The sequence below is a fragment of the Alligator mississippiensis genome, chromosome 10, assembly GCF_030867095.1.
Source record: "Alligator mississippiensis isolate rAllMis1 chromosome 10, rAllMis1, whole genome shotgun sequence".
Lineage (NCBI taxonomy): Eukaryota > Metazoa > Chordata > Crocodylia > Alligatoridae > Alligator > Alligator mississippiensis.
In genome coordinates, this window is record NC_081833.1 from 19,173,079 (window position 1) to 19,198,594 (window position 25,516).

The window sequence follows — 25,516 nt, forward strand, 5'->3', positions numbered from 1 at the left end:
TCGGGGAAAGTTGATCATGAGCCTTCCCTTCTTGTTTCCAGGAGACGTTGAAGTGATTAACGCTCGTGAGCGTGTCCCACTGGTTTTCACCAAAAACCTCCTGGCTGGATGTGAAGACTCCTTCCCAACAGGTCAGTTCAGGGAACAGATTGTCCTGCTCATGCACCTTGATGCAAAGAGAGCCCACTGCATGCTGTTGAGAGGGAGGACTTGTGGGCTTTGCTATCTGATTGAATGGGAAGTTCAGTATCTCTGGAAGCTCGCTGCTCTGCTCTTCCAGTATCTCTGGAAGCTCACTGCTCACTATCTGTGGTGGCTGCTATTTGTTGTTTCCTGCAGTTGCCTTTGGGCACTAAGGTAAACAGAGCTGTGAAAAGCATGCAAATCCCTCTGCTCTGTTGGGTGAGAAGAAGGTGGAAGGAGACAGAGGAGAAAGGAAGTCACCAAGGCCAGGGGTTCTCAACCTTTTTCTTCCTGAGGCCTCCCCATAGCATGCTGTAAAAACTCCATGGCCCACCTGTGCCACAACTGTTTTTCTGCATATCCAACAGATTAAAAGTTGTATTAAATTGATAGCTATATAGTTGAGCACATACATATAGTACATAATATCAAAAGAAAACGATAATATAGGTACAAAAAATGACAACTGACATAAAATAAATTACAATTATTTATTGTAATTGCCCCTCACTCCCAAGCCACAGCCCTCCCAGCCCTGCCAGTGCCCCACATTCCTGACCCACAGCCCCCTGGTCCTTTTGGAGCCCTTCACTCCCAACCTATAGCCCCCACATCCTCCACCCCTGCTGGTGCCCCTCACTCCTGACCCAGAGTCCCCCTGTCCCTGCTGGGGCTCCTCACTCCTGACCTGTAACCCCCTTCACTCCCTTGCCCTTCCAGAAGCTCAAATTTGCCCTGTTCAAATTTGCTGATGATACCAAAATTTGGGATCAGGTGGGCATGTTAGCAGGGAGGGAAAGACTGCAGAAAGACCTGAATAGGTTGCAGGGGTGGGCTAACAAAAACAGGATGCGTTTCAATACTGACAAGTGCAGGGTGCTGCACTTGGGCAGTAGTAACCGGCAGTACACTTATAAGATGGGAAACTCCCTTCTTGAGAGCACGGAGGCAGAAAGGGATCTTGGAGTCATCGTTGACTCCAAGATGAACATGGGCCGACAATGCGAGGTCACAGTCGGCAGGGCTAACCAGACCTTATCGTGCATCCACAGGTGTATCTCAAGTAGGGCCGAGGAGGTGATCCTCCCCCTCTACGCGACACTGGTCAGGCCACAGCTCGAGTACTGTGTCCAGTTCTGGGCACCACACTTCAAGAGGGATGTGGACAACATGGAGAGGGTCCAGAGGAGGGCCACCCGCATGATCTGGGGACAGCAGGGCAGACCCTACAGTGAGAGGCTACGGGACCTGAACCTGTTCAGCCTTCACAAGAGAAGGCTGAGGGGGGACCTGATGACCGTCTATAAACTCACTAGGGGGACCAGAAGGGTTTGGGGGAGACCTTGTTTCCCCTAGCGCCCCCCGGGATAACAAGGAATAATGGCCACAAGTTGTTGGAGAGTAGGTTTAGATTAGACATCCATAAGAACTGCTTCACAGTTAGGGCGGTTAGGATCTGGAACCAACTTCCAAGGGAGGTGGTGCTGGCTTCTACCCTGGGGGTCTTTAAGAAGAGGCTTGATGCCTACCTGGCTGGGGTCATTTGAGCCTAGTTTTCTTCCTGCCCAGGCAGGGGGTTGGACTTGAAGATCTACAAGGTCCCTTCCGACCCTTCTTCTATGATCCTATGATTCTATGAAGTAGCCCCCAGCTGCCAGGGCTACAGGACCCAGCAACTGCATACTACCTGCTCCTGCCCAACAGGTGCCAGTCACATACGGGAGGTGGTGGCTGCTGCGGCTGGCCCAGTCCCTTCCTCCCCATGGGTGGCACGGCCAGAGAGGAGCCAAGAGGAGCCTGCAGGGGATGGAGATGGGAGAATGTGGGCTGTCCGCTGTGGAGCTCAGGTCTCGTGCTACCCTCCCCCGGGTGCCCTCTGTGGCCCAGCAAGCAGGACCCAATACAGGAGGGTGGAGCAGGGCAGGGAGGCTCAGTGCTATCACTGCCAGAAGCCCCATGCAAGCTGCACCGCCATGGTGAGGCACTCCATGCCCGCTCAGCAGCAGTGGGGGTGGTGGCATGGAGTTATGCCCTCCCCCCGCTGCTCTGGACTCCGAGTAGTGAAAGGCCCCAACCTGAGCCCTCCACCTGGAAGCAGCCAGTGCCAGAGCACTGCTGTCCTGCCTCCTCGTCCCTTAGGTGCGGTGCAGTGGCTTTGGCTGCGGAAGTGGCAGCTGCCAGCCAAACACGTGTGGAGATTTCCTGCTCTCACTCTAAGGTCACCCCATGGCCAGCCCCAAAAGGAGCAGGGCAGTGGCACTTACCCATGTCTTGGCACTTGTCCCCGGCAGGGCTGTCTGGCCAGTCCCCAGGTAGCGCGGACCTCCTGGTGCACCGCAGACCCTTGGTTGAGAACTGCTGCCCTGGGCCAAGGAAACTTGAGGCAAAAAACCCCTCCTGGCCCTGGTTTGGTGCCAGCCCTCTGAATAGACTGCACACACTCAGGTCTTATCACTTTCCTAATGCCATCATCCCCAGCAGCTACTTTGTGCCTGTGCTATTATTGCACCTGATGAAAGTGCCAAGAGTGTGCAGTCCTTCAAGCCACTGTGCTTCCACAAAGGACTTGCTCCTGGCCATAGTCACATTTAACTCAATAGTGCTGCATGCTGGTATGAAGCTTGTAGGCTCAAGTCCAAAGCAGGACACATTAGCTGTCAGTCAAAGCTTCATTGCTCTTGCAGTTGTGTGTGGGCATGTCAGAGGGCAGCTATACTCTGAGGAGTGACCACAGAACTATCTGGGCCAGGTTCTTGCATGCATTGTTTCTGACTGCTGCCACCTCAAACAAAGCTGATAGGAGATATCTTTGCAGGTGAGCATCCAGCAAGCTCAGCCTCATGCCTGAGGGCCAAGGAAACTTTCCACTCTTGATTCTGGCTGAGTTTGCTGGGCAATTAGAGAAGTTCTGCTGGCTAAATCCAGCCCTAGTGGTCACTGGGTGACATCCCCTTCTCCTCAGATGCTTCCCTCACTGCACTTCTATAACTTCTGTGGGTCTGACTGTGTCTCCACTTAATAAACAGTTGTAGCAGTGAGCAAAAAGGCACAGACCCCAGCACACTCCCTTAGTCAGGAGAACTCTTCAAAAGCAAAAAAGAAGTTAAAAAATGGACTTTGGTCACTAAAATTGGTAGCTGTGCCCCTGCATCTGAACACATGCAGGGAGCAGATAAGCTAAGTGAGGCAGTGCCTTTGTATGTAATTGCTCCTTAGTGTGGGCCTGCATATTAATGATCAGATTTTTCAAAAGTGCTCTGCTCCCACAGGGAGCAATTCAGGTTGTTTGAAAAGTCAAGCCCAGCAGGTCTTATCAGCAACCTCCAAGGAGATCTGGTTGAACCAGGAATGCAACTTTAAAGCTGCATTCTAGTATTGTAACTGTAGGACCATCCTTCCAGCTCACCCCTTCCCACCCCTTGCTCCCCTTTGGGAAGACGTGCAAGTCCTTCTAGTGCTGAAGCCAGTGGAAAAGCTACTCCAACACCTCCAATGTGGTTGCTGCCATGGTTGATTCTGGATCCATCCAGAAGTTCTACCTGCATGAGAGCCTTCCTGCATTTGTGGCAATGTCTTGTCCTTCCCTAACACCTTCAGTTTGGGGCTTTCACTAGTAGATTAAACTTCACAAACCTCCAGAGAGAAGCTGAGGCTTGGGAAAGACAAGGTCATTTATTGTTTGATAAAGGAACAGGCCTACACTTTTGACAGCAAGGGATGCAAGAGAACTTCCCTTGGAAGGGCAATGAAAACCTTGAAGAAGTGGGCTAATTAGCACTGACATTCGGCAGTGCTAATTAGGCAGTGCAGTGTCACGCAGCAGATTCTTGCATGTCACTGCCTGCCACAGTAAACGTGTGGGCTAGGTGTAGCTGTGCTTATGACCTGCTGCTGAACTGTTGTAGAGCTGCATTAATGACCTTCCACTGTGCTTTTCCAAGGTTAGCAATTCCTGTGCTATTGCTTAATGGGAGTGGTGGAGTGGTCTGTGCTAGCATTAATTGCAGAAGACAGCTTCTCTAGCAAGGCAAGGACCGCACCTTGAAGGTCTCTTCTGAGATACTTGTGCTAGGTTCCACTTCCCTTCTGTACACATGGTAAGTGGTAGTGAACGTCCAACTGCCTGTAGTCTGTAAGCATGATGTGCCAATGGATCTTTTTAAAGACTATTGCAGGGGTTATTGCTATAAGACAACATAATTCTGTGTGTAGGGAGCCAATGGATTGGAATCCCTGGAGAACTTCGTGGGTATGAAGAAGCGCACAGGCGTTATGGCCGGTTGCCATGGAAATCGTTGTTTGACCCAACCATTGAACTCCTTCAGCATGGAATCATCATCCCTCCAGTTCTGAGCATGTTTCTCAATCATCCTATTTTAAAGAAAAAAACTAAAGAGTCTGCCTTATGGTAAGAGCGGCACATTAAATACAGGTTCAGGAGCTAAGAGTGTGTTGTATTAGCAGCTTCTTGAACTCAGAGCATCAGTGGTGGTGGTGCCTTGTACTTGTATTTCTGCTATTGAGAGAAGTGTCTCTAATCTTGGAGAAGAGAAGAAACTAGAAATACCTACTCTTGGTCAGCACCATTCCTGTAGCTTACGCGGTTTGGCAAAGACAAGGACAGAGGGGTGTCTAGTAGGAATTTAGAGACGGGACAATAGATGTGTGAAGGCTTCCTCTGTCAAATGAAAGACAAGCTCAGTACAGGAACTATCTTGTGACAGAGCAGGGCCATCCCTTGGGGAATTGCTTGAATCCTGAGCCAAGGCTACAGCCACAGGCCCAAACAAGGGAAGCTTTGCATGAGGAGCATTATGGAAACAGTCTTGTCCATGGAGAGGTGCCATCAAAGGAGTGGCTTTGTCCTGGTAGGGTAGAATGTAATGAGGAGTTTTGGGGCTTCTGGAGACCCCAGGAGGTGCATGCAAAGTAAGTGCACTGTATGAACCTAGCTCTGAAACAGCGGTGTTCTCCCTTAGCAGCCAACTGTTCTGTAAGGATGGAAAATTCCTAATGGCTGGGGAAACTTTCCATTGGCCAGCCCTGAAGAAAACGCTGACTGAAGTGTCTTTGAAAGGCGCCAAGGAATTCTACGAAGGCCAGACAGCAAAACTGCTGGAGGCTGACATAAGAAGAGCAGGTAGGCAATAGTTATGCAGTTTTTACCCCTGGATGTCCAAGTTCCTCACAGAAAGGGGGTAATCTATTGGCTCCATTTTATTGAAGGGGAATCAGAGAAACGAAGGGCTGATTATTTTGTGATTTACTGAGGTGACCCTGGGAGAACAAAGAAAAGCAATGCTGAAATCCTGGAGGTGTGCCCAGTTGGAAACTCCTTGATGGGCCTCAGTTTTTAAACATGCATGTGGTGGGGTGGAGCAGTCAGCACTTGATGACAACTTGGCACACCAAGACAGTGCATCTCAAGGCACTGAAAACGAAAAGGTCAGTTCTGAAAAAAGCCATTGTGTTAAGCACTCAGCAAAGTCTGGTGGGCTGTGGTGTCACTCATTAGATTTTTCAAACTAAACCTGCCATGGATTTGAGCCATGGTACCTTGGGGAGACAGTAAGGACATTCTAACTGAGAAGGTAAGTGCAGGGTCAGGCAGGCTCTTGCCTTGACTTTTAGAGAGAGGGAGGGAAGGAAGGGAGGAAGGAAGAAAGGAGTCTTATCACTTCCGAAAGCTGACTCTGCATGTGTGCTTCTCCCCACTTACGAGATAAGCTGATGGAGGTGTTCACTGTTTAGCAGAGGAAAGCAGTTAGTTAAAGACTCACAACTGATTGCACTTGACTGATATCTTATTACTTCACCTGGGTGTGTAAAACAACTCATTAGATGAACAGCTTTATCCTTACTCCTCCATCTGGGATTACGTTTTCCTTCTGCTCCCTTCTTGCCTACTGCAGCAATGGTAAGGCCTCCATCTAGGAGAACGGCTGCAGTGGCTTTTCCTTGGATAGCTAGTGGGTAGAGCTCAGAGCAGGGCAACTCATGCTATTTCCCTTTCTTTGGGGTCATATAGGCTATCACTAATTCATTCCCAGAACTGGAGCCTGCAACCCTAGCCTTGTTTGGTCGGGCAGTGCCTTGATGGATGAGAGGCTTCTGGAAATAAATATTCAACAAACTGGAAGGGGCTCTTCTGCTGCCTTCTCACAGCAGGTATTGATAGCTGACATCCCATTGTCTCCTCTTAAAGGTGGCAGTCTGACCAGCAGTGACCTCCGCGGATTCAAGGCAGAAGTGACACAACCCTTGAATATTTCTCTAGGCAATTACACAATATATTCTCCACCACCACCTGCAGGAGGTTTTGTTCTCTTATTAATCCTCAACATATTGAAAGGTAATCTGCAAAGGGGAGGGCATAGTTTGGCAAATTTCAGCATGGGGCATCATCCATTCTAAACTGACCAGAAGGGTCAGAAGTGGCAATGTGATAGCACAGTAGAAGTATGAAGTTTACCAACGCTTGTTAGCCAGGCAGGCATCATTGCTGTCATGACCATTGTGCAGACAGAGGTGGAGGGAACAGAAGCAGAGAAAATCACAGAGTTTATTTTCAAGGTCACAAAGAGAATCTGTGCTAGAGCTGGAATTGGGTTCAAAGTCAAGACCGCCTGTTGTCCAGGCTGCTGAACCAAGCTGGTCTGGCATGAAGAAATTAAGCAGTGGGATTGGGCAGAGAAGCTGCTTTCAGTAGGAGGATGGGATTATGACATAAGAAACTGGTGGAGTGTCTCATCGTTGCTCCATTAACCACATTGGTTGACCGTGCTCTTTAGGGTTTGAATTCACTGCACAGTCTGTGGAGACACCCAGTAGGAAGATTGAGACCTACCATCGTATTGTTGAGGCCATGAAGTTTGGCAATGGGCAGAAGCCCAAACTGGATGACCCAGATATCTCTGGTGTAGAAAAGGTGAGTGAGCATGGCAGGAGAAACAGCCACGTGTGCTAGGTCTCGGGTTGGCCCTGCTGCGCCATCACCTGACAGTGGTGGAAATCAGCTGGATGCTTGTGTTTGTGTCCAGTCATCCTTGTGCATATGTTTCAAGATCCCCAAACCCATAAGTCTCTATTGTCTTCTGAGCTTGCGCATCTCCATATCACTGTACACCACAGTCATACAGAGGCTTGAACGTCCCTTTCTGACTCTCCATCAGATGTCTGATAGGAGATATTGCAGGCTAAGGCAGCAGATAATTTGGGACCCTTTTCTGCATTAGTGTTTTGATGCAGAGCTGTTATTCCTGCTCTGCTGCACACTCTACCAGCCTCCCACTTGCTTGAAATAAACCTTCCAGAAAATTGTGAAGGCCTATAGGGGTTCATTAAGATACTGCACAGAAGCATTTTTGTGTATTCTGAGACCTGGCATTAGCAAAACAGGCAACTGAGCAGAGTGCTGAGTAGTTTGAAGGAGAGTGGCAGAACTGGACCCTGTGTTTTCCAAACAGTTTATGCAGTCTGTTACTCAACATAGTGCTGAATTTGAAAATGGCAGCATCTGGTAGCCAGTGTTAGTCTTGTCTGAGACTGGTTGTAAGGAGCAGCCAGGTGATGGATGCTGAGAATGTTTGTTTGCAGTATGAAGTAGAACCTTTGACTCCCATCACCTGGTGTTAAATCCCTGTTACCCCTCCTCAGCTTGATGCAGCATTTCTAAGCTTTGGAAGTGTGACCTCACTGTCCTGGGCTTTATTCCTAGGCAGAGATTCAGAAACTCCTGTCTGATGATTTTGCTGAAGAGGCCAGGAGGCGAATAACGGAGAAAGGTAACCATGGGGCCGAGTACTATAACATCGTGCCATCAGGAAAAGAAAGCCATGGTACCACCCATGTCTCTGTCATCGCAAAAGATGGTAGTGCTGTGTCTGCCACCAGCACCATCAACTACCCGTGAGTGGTTGCAAGCCTTGTTATTTGGTTGCACTGGAGGAGCATGACTGGGCTTCTACTGAAGCCATTAACAGGGTTCTGGGAATCTCCAAGCACAGGTGCTGTCCCGCTGAAGGACAGCTAATCCCCATCTTGGTCATCTGGAGAACTGGCTTTATTCTTGGCTCTCTGCTGCCTCTTCTCTACCTTCTCACTTGGCAGTTGCCATCATGTATGCAGGCTGCTGGTACTCTGGTGGGTTTGTCGTCCCCAGGTGTCTTGGATCTATATTAACATGGACACAGCCCTTTTCCCTCTGTGACCTACAAGCACATCCAGTTGCTTGACCCTAAGATGGTTGTGAACAACATGACTGTTAGGAGCAAGAAAGATCAGGGATACAAAATTATCCCTGGGGAGTCTTACGCTAAGCTCTCATACACTCTGTGCTTCTGTGGTAGTGCTCTGAGTCCAGTTGTTCCCAGACAAAGCAGGGGCTAAACCTACAGTCCACCATTATAGCATCTCAAGTGTCAGGCAAAACATTTTCATTGCTAAGTCACCTATTGAAAGGTACTAGAATGGGTCTGATGCCTCTTAAAACCATAGGGCTTGGTGGGCTTAGGAATTAGAAGTGTCTTAGTTGTACCAAACCCTCTTTCACCCGTGTCTCAGGACTAGGATAATGGAATATTATTTACACTGATTTAATAACTTAGCCATCTAAAAGGTTTAAAACCCTTCGCTCTTCTTAAACTAGTGAACACAGTAATGCACATGGCCTGTGCCTACCCTCTGTCTGTGGGTGATCCCTGGTGTAATCATCAGAGTTCCCATGTGCCCTTTCTCTCCTTCTCCCCTCCCACCCCCCAACCTCCGCACAGGTTTGGCTCGATGATCTATTCTAATAATACTGGAATCATCTTAAATAATGAACTTGCTGACTTCTGCCGGAAGAAGCTAAAAAGCTTTTCTTCAGGTGAGTACTGTCACTGCTTCTTCTCTGGCCAGAGGTGTAAAGTATGCTTTGCCCATGGACCTAGCCTGTGACCACCTGTGGATGCCTCAATGTTTTGAGTGGTTACTCTGCCCCTATTGAACCCTTTCTGGCAAGACCTGGTATGAGGGAGCTTGCTCTGAACAACCGCAGAACAAAACACCACTGGGGCAGTATCTGCAACCTAAAAATGAACTGGCAAAGGATTAGATACATAGATAAATGCTGAACTTGGAGAAGAATCTACTGGTCACATGGGACTATATGCTGCTGTTCTTTCAGTACCTATGACTTGGAGATTCTTGGACTGCAGGACTTTGTTGCTCAGATAAGGAGGACTTGAATCAGTGCGTAATAGTGCTTATTTGGTATTTACAGACCTACAGGAAATGCTAGTGCATGGTGATGTCATTCACGTTTCTACTGTGGTGGATAAGTTTTGCCATCCATACTTCAGTGAAGGTCACTGTCACCAGGATGGCAACCAGCACTGCTGCAGCTATTAATGTGACTGGGTTAGAGGGGGCTGGTAGTACCTATGAGTGCCTGGTGCCATCAGGTCCCAAATACGTGCAAGGCAGCTAGGTACTACAGTGGTAAGATGTGTTGCCAGAACACCTTAAAGGACCAGGCCTTCACAAAGCTCGGCTATAAAGATAACCTCCACAATTCATGTTTCTGGACCAGCTGATGGGAAGCTGAATTGCTCTGGGGCATTCCTGACATTGGGTATTGGGTGGTGGTGGGGGACAGCCCGCTTTTCAGTGGTGATTCTTTCCTTCTGAGCACAGCAACCGATACCTCAGTCCTCATCTTTTCTAGGAGAGAGACCACCCTCTGCTATGGTTCCATCCATTCTTCTCTCCAAAGACAAGAAATCTATGCTGGTGATTGGCGGCTCAGGTGGGGAACTGATTATCAGCGCTACTGCCTTGGTGAGTGAGGGTGGGGGGGCCCAGTGTCACAGCCCATCCTCTGGCCTGGGGGACAATCTGTCCTTTGTGGTTAGGAACAATTCCCTAGCTTTGGAGCTAATTATTGTATCACTTAGACTGTGAAAGCTGTTGTAGGCTAAGTTGCTGACTAGCCTTAATAGTAGCGATTGTTGAACCCTGCTCTGCGTTCATGCTTCTGTCTCATCATCCCCTGTGGGTCACTTAGTTGGTGTCTCATTTAGTCTCTGAGAGTGTGCATTTATCTCCTGGCAGCCAGCAGTGGACACACAGTGCCCACAATGATGTTACCAAGAGAACGTAGAGCTGCTGGGAAGACTGTCACCTGCACGTGCAAAGTGCTTTAGTGGAGGACGCAATGGGAGACAAAACTGATTCTAAGCCTGTCCCTTTCTTGGGAGCTGTTAGGGCCTGTGAATGTGAGACCTGGGGCCTGATGGGCTCCCCTCTTGTACTGTAGCTGTCTCAGGCCAAGGAAGGCCAGCTGAGGTAGAATTTGCTTCCCGATGGCTCACTGTGTACAGCTGTGTTAGAGCTATTGAGCTAAGACTGGAGCAAAAAAATACTGAAACCAGGCTTGGGTGGTGTTGCTTCAAGTACATTCTTATTTAAGTTCCTGAACTTTCCCACTGTGCAAGCAACACTTAGTCCACTGACCCAATGGGTTTGATTTGGGAGTTACAGGAGCAAACATGAGACTGGGATTTTACTCCATTACTTATCCTTCACCTCATTAATGTTGACTTTCATTGCAGGCCATTATAAACAAACTTTGGTTTGGCTATGACCTCAAGAAAGCCATTGACGAGCACATTTTCCACGTTAACACCACCAGCATCCAGTTTGAGAAAGGCTTTGATGAGGTGAGGTGCTTTCACTGGTTCTCCTGGCCCTTGTTTCTTGCCTTCTTTTTGTGGGATGAAAATGTATCCCGAAGGAGGATATAGTGTCACTGATATAATAATGCTGAATACTGTTCTGCATCCCATTGCCAGCTACTGCACCTGCAATTCTCTGGCACTGTACTCAGCCACACACCCTGTTTTCCTGCCTAGAGACAATAGGGGCGGCTGGAGCACAGGACTGCTACACTGAAGTGATTTCTTTTGCTCTTTCCCTTTCAGAATGTTAAGAAAGGATTACTAGAAAAAGGACACAGTGACCAGCAAAATCCTCTGATGCTTAATGTTGTGCAGGGGGTTTCAAGAGAAGAGAGGTGCATCTCTGCCTATTCTGATAAAAGGAAGATGGGGAAGGCAGCTGGCTATTAGCACAGGATCCAGCCCAGCCCTGGATTCAGCACATGTGATTGTGGATACACCGGACATCTCCTGTACTTGTCAGACCTCAAGGCCACCTAGCAAGGTGCATGGGTGAGACGCACAGTAACAATCAACTTGGCAACATGCTGCAAACTATCTTTGGGATGTACAGGTCAAAGCAACCAGTCTTGGCTTGAATCATACCCTTCCATCCATCCTATCTGAGGTTGGCCCTGGGGCAGTAGGGACAGGAACAAGACTTGTCTGATACTGAAAAAAATGGTTTGTGAGCAGAGCAGCTATTTAGAACAAGACTATGGAACCAGACCATGACTGAGCCACACATGCGTAGAAAGGGAGAGCAGGCCAAAAGCCACGGGGGGGAGGGGTGCAGCTGGCAGGTGGGCTGTAGGAGACAGCAGGGGGCTGGATGCTTTCAAGTGGGCAGCTCTGTTCACATGCCAGAAGTAGCTTGTAAATGTGCTGTTTTTTGGCTGCGCTATTAATATGAAATAGGTAACTACCTTATGTACCTTTTTTGGTCAGGTGTGTTTCAGCACCATTGGGTGCATCAGCAGAGCTGCAAGCATGTGTGTACAGGTACAACACCCCCGCCCCCCAGCAAGGGACTAAATCTAATCAAACATTTCATATCTAATCCCCCTCTGCCCTCCCACAATGCTCCCTGCCCACCCTGGGAAGCCCTTCCTGTAGCCTAAGGTTGTTGCATGACATCAGCATTATTTTTGGCACAAACCTGGTGCGTCAGCAAAAAAATGCAGCATCTGTACAGATGCCTGCTGCTATGGTGAAGGGTTGGAGGGGTGAGGGGGGCAGGAAGTGTGCAACTGAGCACATAGCTAACAACCTGAAACATTCTTGGGTCTGCCCAAGAACAAGCCCTGTGTTCTTTAAGACAATGTGAATGTAGAAGGAGCCAGTACGCTACAGGTAAGCTTGCTCAAGGCTTATTCCTCAGTCATGCAGATGATTCCCTGCATGATTTGCAACAAGGACATGCCATGTTACTGCAAAGCAAGTGGCCAGGTGCTACAAAAACCTTTCAAAGTAGACTGCAAGTCAGGAATGCTGAAGTTTTAACAAGTACCAGGTGAGCCCATGCTCCTGGGAGCAGTTATAGGCAATGTAGCAATACTGGCTGTTTTTTGGCATAGTTTTTGTTCTCTCGTAACCTTGGAAAAGTTGTGCCCCATCTGCACTACCATAAGTGCCCTACATTTACCAGAGGATTTGAACAGAGGGGGAGACCTGCCACAGCCAAGATATACTGTGATTGCAAGGGGGCCAGAACTGTGCTCCTTGAATAGTACTAGCAAAGGATGTCATTCTGCCCATGTAGTCAGACAACTTCTTTTTTTTTTTGTATACATTTTCCGAAAGAAGCTTCTAAAGAGGCATTGTTTTTTAACTGTGTGTTTGTTTTTATAAAATCCCAAAGAGCCAAGTACTCAGGGTGCCTGTAAACCTGCAAGTTTAGTCATGATCATAGGCGTAACTGTCTTCTGTAAGCTAAGTGTACTTGCCTGTAAGTGCCTGGGGGGAATGGGGCAGTCTTGTATGTTGATTCTTAATGATCTTGTCCATTGAACTGATGGATCCCTGTTATTGTCAAATGCTCATGCATGGTTCGCTGTGATTCTGTTGATCCAGAGGTCATCTTGGTGTATGGGTTGTTCAGCTTGTTTCTTAAAGCAGCTATGTAGATTGTGTGTCAGAACTATCCGATCATATACTGTTTTTTAAAGACACATTTTATACCAGTGAAACCAGATTGTCGTATGTCTTCCTACCTTTTTTAACCCATAAGCACATACCTGAAATACCAGCCAGTTAATCCAGCTTGTAGAACCAGGGCACTTCTTTCAGTTAGTTTAATGCTAGTCACGCAGCTGTCTGCTAGAGAGAGACATCGGTGGTTCGTTCAGGAACTGTACACTAAAACTGGCTTCTCCTACACTGTTACTCACGGGTGAGCCCACATAAGCAACGTATTGGCTGATAAGTGTATGGAAATAGGGGCGGGTTTGCAGTAGATCATGGTGATAATCTTGATGCTGGCTCTGGAAGATGAGTTACTTTTGTATTGCTCAGGGCCTGGTTCTGCCACCCTTGCTTCTTGACTAGAACTTAAACATAACCTCCCATTTTTGACATCAGGCATCAGAACCAGCCGTTCAACATGCACAAAGCTAATGACTCATTTCCATTGGATGGGAGAGATAGGGACAATTGTGCCTGGCACAGGATGGGTTGGACTTCCTGTTCTCCTTCAGGCACTGCCAGCCTTTCTTTTCTATGATTCTAACATAGCTGCTTGATCTTGCTGTCTACTAGCCCAACTTGCCAGTGGGCAGACATCAGTGTTCACCTCCAGGCCATTGTAGTTGCAGAGATAATTACCTGGACCTTCTCTATTTGCCTCTTCAACATTGGGCCCAATGAAGCCAATCAACTTTTCAGAATTCAAAGGCAGTTAGACTAGAGCACTGGTGGGTGTGGTGAGGGTGGGTGATTTCTGCCTAGTCCTTGGGAAAATGAGGCAGCTATGCAAGCCATAAGGGGCTGCAGGGCTCTTTCTGCTTCTTCATTGTGCTTCAGTCCTGACCCCAGTGCAGCTCTTTATTTGCAGTGTCCTGGTCCAGAACAGAACCAGCCTGCATTTTCAGATGGCCTGCTGTTTTTGTGACAAGGCTCAGTGCCTACTGAGCACAGGCTACTTCCTCCTATAGCAGCCCACTGTTTCCTTCACTTGGATTCTAATTCAGGTAACAACACGTCTCCAGGCTTGGAGGTAAGAAGCAGCCTGTTTCCCCAGATACTGTAGTTGACTCTGAACCTGCACCAGGACATGTTTAATTCAGCTGTAATCTCCAACTGCCCACAGCAAAGGCTAAGCTTCCACCAGTGCTGAAGTGCTCCCGTATTCCTGCTGTTGCTCTGGCTGTGCTGTCATACAGCTTTCGTTTCTTCTGGAAAGTAGAATAATTATTTTTGCATACATGAGGCAGGACTTAAGCTCAAGGTAAGGCTCTTGCACAATGCAGGGGCCAATGCGGAAGGCTTCACACTGACATAATTCCTGTCAGAAGAATGAGTTGCATCGAACACATCAATACTGGGTCTCACCATAACACCCAGGTGTTCAGTTTGGGCACAGAACATCTGAACCTAGTTTTTCTTACCTCTCTCCAAGTGCAGGGAGATGCCAAGAGAAGGGCCAGTTAGTATTTTGTATACAGCCGTGATAAACATGATTTAAAATCAGAGGTGGGCAATTATTTCTGTTGGAGGGCTGCTTACTGAGTTTTGGCAAGCCAGCAAGGGCTGCATGACAGGCAGTCGGGCAGATAAATATTAATTTTCAAAAAAATTTTAGGGGCCCCGTGGGCTCGATAGAATGGCCTGGTGGGCCACATCCAGCCCACGGGCCACATTTTGCCCACCCCCGATTTAAATGATGCAGAGTACCAGACAGTATTTTTCTAGTCAACTTTTGTGAAACTGGCCCCAATTCTCTGCTCATCCAGTAAAGACTTAGTGTTTGCAATAATGGCAATAACCTAGCTCTAAAAGTAGTCTGATTTGGGACAGCTGGCTCCATTTAAATGATTAGATCAAAGCCCCAGCAATCACTTTGAGATTATTCTGTGTTGTGTTCAGTGCCATACATGTGCAGTTCTTACTGCCTGGGTGGGAACTTAGCCTCAAAGAGCCTTAACTCTTAGAATGAGAGGGGCCTCCATTAATTGCACCATCAGCTGAAGTCAGTCCAGATCTCTGAAGACAGGACCTTGCTGCATTCTCTCTCTTGACCTTACTATGTGTTGTCTGTATTGGAGCAGTGTAATGCCACCAACAGCATTAGCCCTAGTACTTGGTCTACTGTAAAAGTTGCAAGAGGAACATTTTCCAAAGCATCTCTGTCCAAGCACCTGAGAATGCCATTTTTAAACCTACTTAAATTCTAACCTTGTGTCTCAGAAACCCCCTGCCCACCCCCCCCAAAAAAATAAATAAATCCTACCCTCAGGCTTGTTCTTTTGCACTACCAACAACCAAAACTCCAGATTATTACCAATAATTCACAGGGCAGTTTTCTGTGCAGACCCAAATTGAGTAGGTAGAGGAACAGAAGAGCCACTGACTTCCAATGAGGCATCTGAAAGCACCAGTGCTGATGCCTGCATAAGCATCCCTAAAAATTAATGGTGGCTGGCACTTCCTTTTGAACACTTTCCCTATTGTCATTTATAGTAATACCTCAGGTTAGTCCAAAGATTTTTTTAAGCTAATTTGTTTTACACCAGTTGTGAGTGTTTAGTTCTTGCCTTTCACTCAGCTGCTGCTTGCTTAATGTCATGCAGTTGGATACCACATGCTGCTTAACACCTCTCCCTTCCAGTGGCAAGTGAAAAGCAGTAGGGTTGAAGGGTGCTTGGATCTTACCTGCTAGCATATGGCAGCATCTCAAAGTGCAGTACAAACAGAGAGATTCAACCCCAGCTACCTGGGAGAGGTAGTGACTACTCTTGCCAGTGGGATGATAGCTAAAACTTGTCAGCAACTCCAAGTTAAAGGGATATGTATTTCGGCCAAAGACCCAGCCTTGTCCTTGGAAAAGTGCAAGGGCCTGGTATTAGGACAGCCACAAGCATATAGGCACTGACCTTGTGGTCAGTGCTTTATGCTGATAACCAAACTTAAATGCTTCCTGAAGCAAAAGGAGAAAAGCTTGTGTGTCATGAGTCCCTGAGAGGGCCCGGGCTCGCTGTCCCATTTTCAAATCACGGGGTAGTGGACTGAGAGCCAAACTGCTGGAAAGCCATTGTCAGACGGACCCTCCTGCTTCTTTTCAGACTATCTTACTATGCAAGGGAAAGGAGGAACGTGAGACTCCGTAGGCCTTTATTTTATGTATGCTGAAAAATAATTACTCAGGTAGCTGCTTTCTTCCCTTTAAAACTCTTTGAACAGAAATATAAAAACAAACAAGACATGAAAAACCACCTCAGCTACCCACTCAGCCTGAAGAACAAGCTCTGGCAATGAGAACCAAAGAGATACTCTATTAAAACAAACAGCGGTGATCTTTGTGGAGAAGGGTTACCACACTACACTTCTTGAACTCCTCCCCCTGCCCTTCAGCCAGATGTCTTCATCAGGCGGCCAACACCTAGAGTCCCATTCAAACTCCATTATGGTTTTCTGCTAGGAGCTTCATTGCTGCTAGAGGAAAGGCTGGGTAAAGGTGAAAGACGAACGAATGCCGTCTACAGCTGTAAGGAGTCAGACCTACAAATGTTCTGCGCAGGAAGGGTCTGCTCAGTGGGTATGAAAGGAAGTTGGGGTAAGGAAGAAAGATCAGACTCCTTTTAGGCAGATGCTATATCTTCTGGCACAAAGGCATTCCCCTCAAGTGCCGTGGTCGGCCGAAAGGCACTTCAGTAATGGGCAAGGAGGCCACCAAGCTAGGATCCAGTAAGAGAACCATAGGCAAGTTCCTCCTCTTTCTTGTACGAGTCCCTGAGTTGCAGCGTTCAACTATATCTACCCATTCCTCCTCCTGGGTTTAATCAGTAGACTGATGAAGAAGCAGGTTCCCAGAGCAAACTCAAGCCAGGTCAGTAGCCGGCAGGGAAACCACCTTTCCGGGAATCTGATGCAGCAGCCCAACCGTCACCAGTCCTCAGAATTGCTTGGACGACAGCCCCGGTGTTACCTCGCTTGATATCATGTTTCCTGTTCCTTAGTTCCATCTCAATGCCCTGAAAGGCAGATACACAGTCAGCACGCAGCAAGAGATGCATATGATGCGGGCACATCCAGGTTACATTGTGCACACACTGTAACAGGTGTGCCCTTGCCCAGGGTTTGAGGGCTACTCCCAGCCTGTCTTCTCTTACATAGGTCACTATTCTTTCCCTTACAACAGCAAGCTCCACTTTTTCTCTGAGGTGGAAGGGTTGCAGTAGGTGGGACAGAAATCAAATCAAACCAGTAATCAATCAAAATCAGGAAAACCAAAGCCAACAGTGGGAGAGTGAGGCAACAGTTGCACAAGCAAAACATGGCAATAGCCAGCAACTGTACAGTTCAACATGGCAAAGTGTGGCAGAGTCTAGCATAAAATCAAACAAAGCCAAGAAAGAAAGCCTGGAAAGATGGTGATAACTTGGGATAAAATTTTTAAAAAGGCACCAAAAAAAAAAAAAAAAAAAAGTGTGGCAAAAACCCCCAAACACCAGAAACAAGTGTAGTAAAATCCAACAAAGTGTAAGGCAGGTCAAGAAAACTCCAATAAAGTCCACCAGAATCCAGCCAAGCATGGGAGAGCACAGGAGAGCATGGGCGCAAGCTGGGGGGAATAAAGCAAAAACAGAATCCACCACAATCCACCATCAGGCAGCAAAATCCAGTAGAGCACAGAAGAAGCCCACTAAGTGCAGCACAGGCCAGGAGAAATCCTGGAAAGCAAAAGCAGACCTTGACAAAACCCAGCACAGCACAGGAAAACAGGGCTAAGTGCAGCACAAGACAGGAAAACATGGAGAGGCTAAAACGGAATCTGACAGAGATCAGCACAAAACAGCCTGAATGCATGTCAGCAAAGTCTCAGAGAATGGTAACAGCCGGCCAAGCATAGAACAGGCCAGCATAAATCCAAGATAGCAAAACCAGGATGCAGCAAAATCCAGCAGAATGGTGTTCATACCCACTGAAATTCAGTGATTTAACAAGCACCTGAAACCAGCACAAGAGCGAGATCTAGAAGAGGAGACAGGGTGGAAAAATCCTGGTACAATTTTTTTTTGAAAGGGGGGGGGGGGGGGAGGTGGGTTGGTCATGCTATAAAAATCCTGCCAGGCACAGTGGTAAACCTGCCCATCACAGGGCAGCACAAACCTGGCAGAGCACCACAAAAGCCCAGGAACTCAGCACATGGTGCAGGGAAATCTGGTGAAACAAATCAAAATGCAGCTGCATGTGGAAAGCACAACAGCATGTGGCAAAGGCATAAAGCAGGAAAAAGCCAGCTGCTTGTAGAAACCCAGTAGGGTGGCAAAATTCAGTGGAGCCAGCTGGCTACCAGAGCATGTGTGGCAAAGAGCTGCCAAATCTTCCCAACCAAGGCAAGGATCCAGGAAAATCTGCTTCAAAACTCAGCAGACAGTAACAAAACCTAGCCCACTCCTGGCATGAACTGGAAATGTTTCACATTTAGCTCAGCCCAGCTCCATGTGGCAAAACCTGCTGACCCCAGGCAAAATCTGACCAATTCAGGAGCCTCTTGCCCATAAGACAATTCCACCATACTGCAGTTGTACCGCAATTGGTCTTGAGGCCGACTTTGAGGCCACAAGCACTAATGAAATTTGACAAGGCAGCAACTAAAAGGGTCCCTTTAGCCACCCCCAGGTAAGAGCAAAAGTTGGGGGGGAGAGGGGTGCTCCGAGTGTTCTCCTTTATCCAGGATTTTGTTTCCTCAACATAAAAGACATGGAAAAGGTCAGACTTGCACAGGGGGCCAGTGTGTTGGCAAAGCCAGGCTGCTCCCGTGAGCCAAGTGACCTGCTGCAGCCAGAGCCCATCCACAAGCAGGGGCACCAGTAGGAAAACAAATATCACCTCATGCAAGGGGCTCTGGTGGCAGCTTTCATCAAGTGCAAACTCACATGACAGGCACTGACAGGACAGGAAACTCAGACCTCTTGACTTTAGCCACGGCCAGAGTTTTGCCCTGCTCTATTCTTAAAGCCACATTAATGTAAGAGCGATATGGCCACAATGGCCCAGAAATTACATGAGGTGAGGGTTTCTCAGGGTGACGGCTCTCACTGGACTATGGAGTTGGAATAAAGTTAGACAAGCTTTCCAATGCAAGACATTTGTCCTCAGGCACAGCAAGTAAAACACAGCAGAGGAGGGGCTGAAAGAAATTCTCTCTGCTACACCTGAGAATTTCTCTTAGCCTCTCCCCTCTTGCTGTGCCTGGCTTCCTATCCTGAGGAAGGATGTCTTGCATTTGAAAGCTTGCCTGTTTTACTCCCAGCTACATAGTTGGTCCAATAAAAGATCTGACCTTAGGAAATCCTTGAAGCAATAAACATTTTGTGCAGTGGGACATAGCAAGAGCATTTCCCCAGCGAAACAGAAAACAGAGCCAGTCACTGCACCCCTGCCCCCACCCTCCCTCAGGCCAAACTGACCAACCTCTTCCACTTGTTCTTCCAGTTCAGTGACGTTGGGAAATAGCTGGTCATGAACTCGCGGCTCTTCCACGGCCTTCTTAACGTCGTAACCAAACCAGAGGGCATTGATGATTGCCTGGAGGAGGCAGAAAGCTGCAGGTGTCAGTGCATGGCCTGTCTCCAGGGAACCCTAGTGCTGGTGTCATTGCAGTGACAGTGAGCTGGAGCCTGCAGATGTCAGCTCTGTGCATCCCTGCCTGCACAACAGGGCCTTAGATCTGGTTTAACCAGGCTGAGGAGAATGACTTCATCCATGCTCTAGAGCCACATAGCACCCTCTACACACAGACCCGTCCTGCAACCAGTATAAGCAAAATTTCCTCAGGCCTGGCTCACCCCCTTCTACTTAAATTGGCACTTGGGGTACTGGCAAGTGGGAACAGCCCAAAGAAAGAGGGACCCAAGGACAACAGACAGCTGGTGCAAGCCTCCTTGCCCCCAAAGCCCTCACTGGTGCCTCAGGTAGCCCTTGGCTGTAGGCCTGTGTTTAGAAATGCTTTGCATAAAATTAGCCCAAGCTTGGGAAAGCCCGTGTGAAATTCAGCTGGATGCCTTGTGCAGAGGAACATGCAAGTAGGAAGGGGCTAGACCACAACAGCAGAAGTGCAGTGGGTGGGAGAACAGCAGTGAGTGGCAACAGCAGCAAGCACAAGGCTCTCTTCAGATCTTAGCCTCGCACTGGCCTCAGCCAAGCACAGCTCAACATTAAGGGCAGAGGTTAGAGCCTAAACCTAGATCTCAATTGCTCAGCTGAGCTCCTCCCTCTCACCAGGAGTGAGCCTCCTGAATCTGGAAATGCCCAGAGCCCAGGGCATTCACAGCTGCTAAATGAGTTGTGCAGTTGTCTGTCTGCAAACAGTCACCCCCTCCCCATCTCAGCAGAGCCCAAAGAAGGAGGGTGGGGAGGTGAGTGACTATCACAGGAAGTGGTAAACAAGAGGGGCAGCAGTCTGCTTTGTGACGCTGGCTCTGCAAGGCACCATAGCCAAGGGACCTCATCATTTCTCCAGAAGACTGAAGTGAAGCTTAAAATTTAGAGTTTCAGTGCCTGACCTCATGCTGTAAAGCACACCTAGGCAAGCCGGTGAGAAAGTGTCCAGAGAAACAGGTCCCATGCAGATGACAAGGCTTCCAGAAAAACACATTGGTTAAGTAGGGAACTTTGGAGTCTAAGGCCAGTGACTGATGTGCTCACTGAAAGCTCAATAATTATATGAAAGAATGAAGCTCAACAGCAGCCTCTGCTGGTCCAGTCCTTGTAGTGCGCTTGGATCAACAGTGCCCCAAAGCAGTTCATGGCATTAGAGCACAACATAGAAGCTTGGGATAGTGTGATCCCAACCCTGAATGAGGTTTTGTCCCTGAGGATGGATGAGTGTTACTGACACACAAGCTCTTTTGCACCCAGTCTCAAGGAGGCAACTACAGATGATGCATGACACTTTCCAGGGGCATTAATCTAAAGCAATTACATAAGCAGATGCCTTCAAGGAGCACTTTTAAAATACCACTTTGAAGAAATGAGCCATTCTGTATAAAGAGTGTACGTTGTCAGTGCAGCACATGCATCTCACTTTATGTCACTGAATAACACAGAGTGATCATAACCATCAAGTATCCTGAATAATAAAAAAAGATCCCTCAGCAAGAGTGCTTACACAATAGGGCCACACTCTATACTTGTGTAATGAAGGGGTTTTATTGCAAACTATTGGGGGGGGGGGGGGGCGATCTTATTTTCAGTGGCAGTTAGGAGAAGCATCTTGATTTTTAGGTATCAGATATAAATGCAAGTCTTTCATGTTGCCTGTATCTGTACATAGTGTCTTGCTTGATTACAGAATTTAGTACAAAGTATGCATGAGAGTATCAGGATTTGGGCATGCCCAGATCTCAGAGCGTGGAGGAATGATTCAGCTAGGAGGTATCATACTAAGGTTGAGTACAAATGAAGCTTCAAATTATCACAATTTTATGCACTACTACTATACAGTACTTTCATCTATAGACTTGCAAAGATAAGCGAGCATTGTCTTGATTTCAGATATGGGGAGACTGAGGGAGAAATTATTTAATGCACCCAAGAAGAGTCAGTCAATAAGAGAGTTGAAAATAGAAGCTGTATCTTCTGCCTCACTCCCTAGCTATCATGTTACATCATGGCCATCTGCTCCCGTGACAAGAATGGAACCAAGCACATGCAAGTCGCACAAGATTGAAGACAGTGTATCCTGGAATATAGGAACATTTACAAGGACAGGACTTCTAGCTGAAAGTAAGCCCTTAGTGCAATAAGGCAAGAGAGAGGAAGAAAAGCCTAGGCTACGTAAAGGAGAGGAATATCAAGAGGGATTAGAAGATTAATATTACCCTTGTGTTCCAGCATTACTATAATTATATCCAATTCTGATATCCAACTTGAAAAGCAGGTTGATAGCTGGGAAGTGTTCAGAAGAAGTGACAGAAATGATCCGAGATTTCAAAAGCATGCCTCAGTGAAATTCAAGAAGATGGATCTACTTAGCTATCCAAGGGGAAGTTAAGAGATGACTTCATCAGCGGAAGAGTTTGGATAATAGTTGGCTCTAACCTGGCAGAAGATGTAACAGGGTTTTATGGATAGAAGCTGACACTAGGTATATTCATACCAGAAATAAAATTGCTGTTAACCTTTGCACAAGGATGGTTAACAACTGGAAGAACTCAGTAAGGGGCATTGTCCTCCATCACAAACTCATTAGATGTCATTTGAAAATGCAAGCTAGAGCTGAATAAGCATATCTGGTCTTGATTTAGAAATTACTGGGTGAAGGTTAGATTAGGTCACAATGGATACTTCTAGCCTCAGGTCTCAAAGCAAGTTCATCAGGTTCAGCCTTCCCAGTAAAAAAAAAAAACAAAACAAGCCAAACTGCCAGACTCTATGCAGTGACCTTGTGTGTGGTCTTTGTTGTATAAAAGTCAGCCTCCTGCCCCACCTTGGCCTGCCTCTCAGCTATCTCACTGCCCTCTCATCCCATGGCATGACATACCAGTGCTGTTGCTGTAGTTATTTTTGTCCCTCCAGAAGCACCAACCACCATCTTCACTTTATTTGTTTTATCCAGTAGTATTGATGGGCACATGGAAGACAGGGGACGTTTACCTGGGAAGAGAACACCAATATGAATTTGTGTTTGCATAGACACTCTGACCTCCACCATGCTCTTAACTCATGAGCCCCATTAGTGTTGAACTCTATGAAGCTGTGGACCTGCCAGCCAGTGGCAGCAGCCATCTATACTGGTTCAGCACACAAGTGCCCAAGGCTCATCTTCTGAACCTCCCTCCCCTTGATATAATGGAAGGGGAGGAAGTGAACTTGCCCTTGACACATGGGGAACGAGTCTGCCTTTCAGTTCCATGTATGCATACACTGGAGGGCACTGCTAAGTTTCAGGACCCAGCCCAAGGTATCAAGTCCTTGATCACTTCCACATTTGGATGGGAACCTCTGCAGCCTTGGATTTGATGGGGGTGGCTCCCTTTACTAGTATGAGGTCCTCTCATCATACTCCATGATCACTGACAAGGTGCTTTACAGGCAGGCAGTGCACTTCTCAGAGTCCATGTTACTGACAAAGAAACAGACCCAAGGCTAGCAAAGGGAGGAGCAGACCTGCCTTTAAGGTGAGCAAGGGACAGCAAATATGTTTGGACTATTACACGTTCCAAAGGCACTGGAGGAAGGCAGAAAACATTGAGACAAGGCATTTCAATAGTGATACAAAGCACCAGCAGCCATCACTTCTGGAACACTGCCAGCCTGGGCTTTAATGCTGCAGAGCTGAGCATCTTGAGTAGTCTTATGCCATCTCCCACTGTCTGCCTGATTTGTGATGTCAAAGACTCCCTGCAGCTCTGACACCTTTCACTTGAAATGATTGAAGTTCATCTGTGAGGGCATGAGGCAGCAGGGAACAAGCACAAAGACATTTTCCTTCAGGCTTCAAAAGCTTGTATCCAGAAGGCGCAAAAATACACAGATCATAGCAACTGCATCCAGGGATGCAAAGGGCATAACTCAGTGATTTCTCACCTATAACAGAGACTTTAGAGGCCTCCAGGCCTGTGTCTCACCTAGCCTAGGAGAACAGAGATAATGCCCTCTGGGTTATAGTCATCCATTAGTATGCAAAAGGTAACCCCAATACTGGATAAGGGAAGGGAATTTGAGCTACCTGGTTCAATGAAGTTTGCAGTAGAGGGAGGAACTCCAAATCCATTAACAATGAAAGGTGAGCTGAAGTCGTCCATCTCATCATTAAATATGATTCCACTCACATTGGATCGGACTTCTGAGCCAAAGCTAAACAAGACAAGCAGTCAAGAAGGCTCATCAGATGCGAAGTCCCAAACTTCAGGTGAACCACAGATTGCATAAAAGCCAAAAAGGAATAGGCCTGTGTTCTGAAAGCTCCAAGGTTAACAGGTAGGCCTAAACTAGCCCCAGGGTCCAAGGAAAGGGACCGATTCCTCCCCGACTTTCACCTTGTTCTGTACAGGGGAGATAGATTGGCATGAGTAGGGAATCCTGTGTTTACATGGACTTTACACAGAGAACTGCACGGTATGAGGGCAGCACAGAATCCTGTCCCAGGTCTCCAGGCCCAGTCAAAGGGTAGACCCAGTCTGGTCCAAACATGCCAGAATGTGAACTCCAGGTGGAAACTTTCCTGGTGACTACAGAGCTAGAGGCTCTGGGGTTCCAGTTCATCCCATCATGGGGAGAGCCTGAGGCACAAGCTAATCCAGACTCATCTTAATCAGAGGAGACAGCATTTCACCAAAAGCCCACTGCACATTGCTTTCACCAACATTCATGATTAGCTAGCTGAACAGCTGAAGAAAAAGAGAGTTCCCTTTATAACTGGCCAGTGTTTTATACCTAATTTATTCAGTGGCACCATTACCCAATATTAGAGTTGTTTCCATAGGGCAGATTTTAAATCTCCTTAGATATGTACATCAGGAAAGACAGTCACATTAAGCAGAAGGAAGAAAAGCACCTTCTGGTCTCAGTCTGGTCAGAACAAGCTCTCTCCCTAGATCCATACCAGTTAGGACAATGCAGTACTCAGCGTTCTGATAACAATGAGGGCAGCTGTGGAAACACAGCTTCTCGCATCCTGGTTTCCCCAAGACAACAGGGAGACAGTAAAGCAGAGTGGCAGTCAATGCAGCACTGGGAAAGATGCATCTTAGTGCCACAGGGGACTCTGATGCCGAGACTGAGGGAAGAAGGGGTTGGAATAGTCACTGCAAAATAAAACCAGGGTAGGCTTGAATTGCAATAGAAGCTCCTACTCTACATATCCTGGGTCCTACTAAGCATGAGACTGTGACAGGCCTGAGCTGTGAAGTGCCCTCAGCACAAAGATTCCTGTGGATTTGACTCAAGAAGAGCACAGAATCTATAACACAAATTGAGCCAGTCCCATAACACTTGTATAACACCAAGTTCTACTAAGGACAGTAGTCCTATGCCATTTATAGGAACTTGAGACCCAGTAAAGAGTGCCAACTACTAACCCACTATGGAGATACCAGTCCAGTGATGTTTATACCAACCACAGAACCACTATGAAGATGGCAGAGGCCTACATGGAAGTAACATCTGAGCTCATACTATTGGTTGATGGTGCTGGTGGCGGACACAGCACTGCCATCATCGGCCACAATGGAGAGGTGAGATGTACCGGCATTATCTGGAGTGTAGTACTCTGGCTCATAGTAGTCAACTGTATGGGTCATGTTGTCAGAGATTTTCCTCCGTAGATTATCTGCAAAGAATTCAGACGTCATGTTGCTGATCACCTGTTGGAAAAAGGAGTGAAACCCAGTGTTACTAATTAGTTTGAATGATTAAGGTGTAGAATCCAATGGGAAAGAGTCACACCAGATGCTGAAAAGCTGGCAGAGTCT

The 25,516-nt window shown here is 47.4% G+C and overlaps 2 protein-coding genes across 7 annotated transcripts in view; one reads left to right on the forward strand and one right to left on the reverse strand.

Moving 5' to 3' along the window:
- The window catches only part of GGT5 (gamma-glutamyltransferase 5), a 30,553-nt gene extending 17,484 nt beyond the window's left edge, over positions 1-13,069 (forward strand). For 2 of the 3 annotated variants that reach the window (XM_019493717.2, XM_006267702.4), the window contains exons 3-12: positions 42-131; positions 4,396-4,591; positions 5,163-5,323; positions 6,389-6,535; positions 6,975-7,111; positions 7,901-8,091; positions 8,955-9,049; positions 9,890-10,002; positions 10,776-10,883; positions 11,145-13,069. In XM_019493717.2, coding sequence (XP_019349262.2) covers positions 42-131; positions 4,396-4,591; positions 5,163-5,323; positions 6,389-6,535; positions 6,975-7,111; positions 7,901-8,091; positions 8,955-9,049; positions 9,890-10,002; positions 10,776-10,883; positions 11,145-11,291 — 1,385 coding nt within the window. In that variant the 3' untranslated portion in view covers positions 11,292-13,069. The remainder of the gene's footprint in view (positions 1-41; positions 132-4,395; positions 4,592-5,162; positions 5,324-6,388; positions 6,536-6,974; positions 7,112-7,900; positions 8,092-8,954; positions 9,050-9,889; positions 10,003-10,775; positions 10,884-11,144) is intronic. The other variant, XM_059713514.1, reaches the window with a different exon arrangement.
- Positions 13,070-16,191: 3,122 nt separating this feature from the next.
- The window catches only part of GGT1 (gamma-glutamyltransferase 1), a 69,322-nt gene continuing 59,997 nt past the window's right edge, over positions 16,192-25,516 (reverse strand). For all 4 annotated transcript variants that reach the window (XM_019493771.2, XM_059713513.1, XM_019493769.2 and 1 more), the window contains 5 exons: positions 25,221-25,408; positions 23,773-23,900; positions 22,585-22,697; positions 19,515-19,628; positions 16,192-17,068 (listed from right to left, as the gene is read on the reverse strand). In XM_019493771.2, the coding sequence (XP_019349316.1) occupies positions 16,925-17,068; positions 19,515-19,628; positions 22,585-22,697; positions 23,773-23,900; positions 25,221-25,408 (687 nt within the window). In that variant the 3' untranslated portion in view covers positions 16,192-16,924. The remainder of the gene's footprint in view (positions 17,069-19,514; positions 19,629-22,584; positions 22,698-23,772; positions 23,901-25,220; positions 25,409-25,516) is intronic.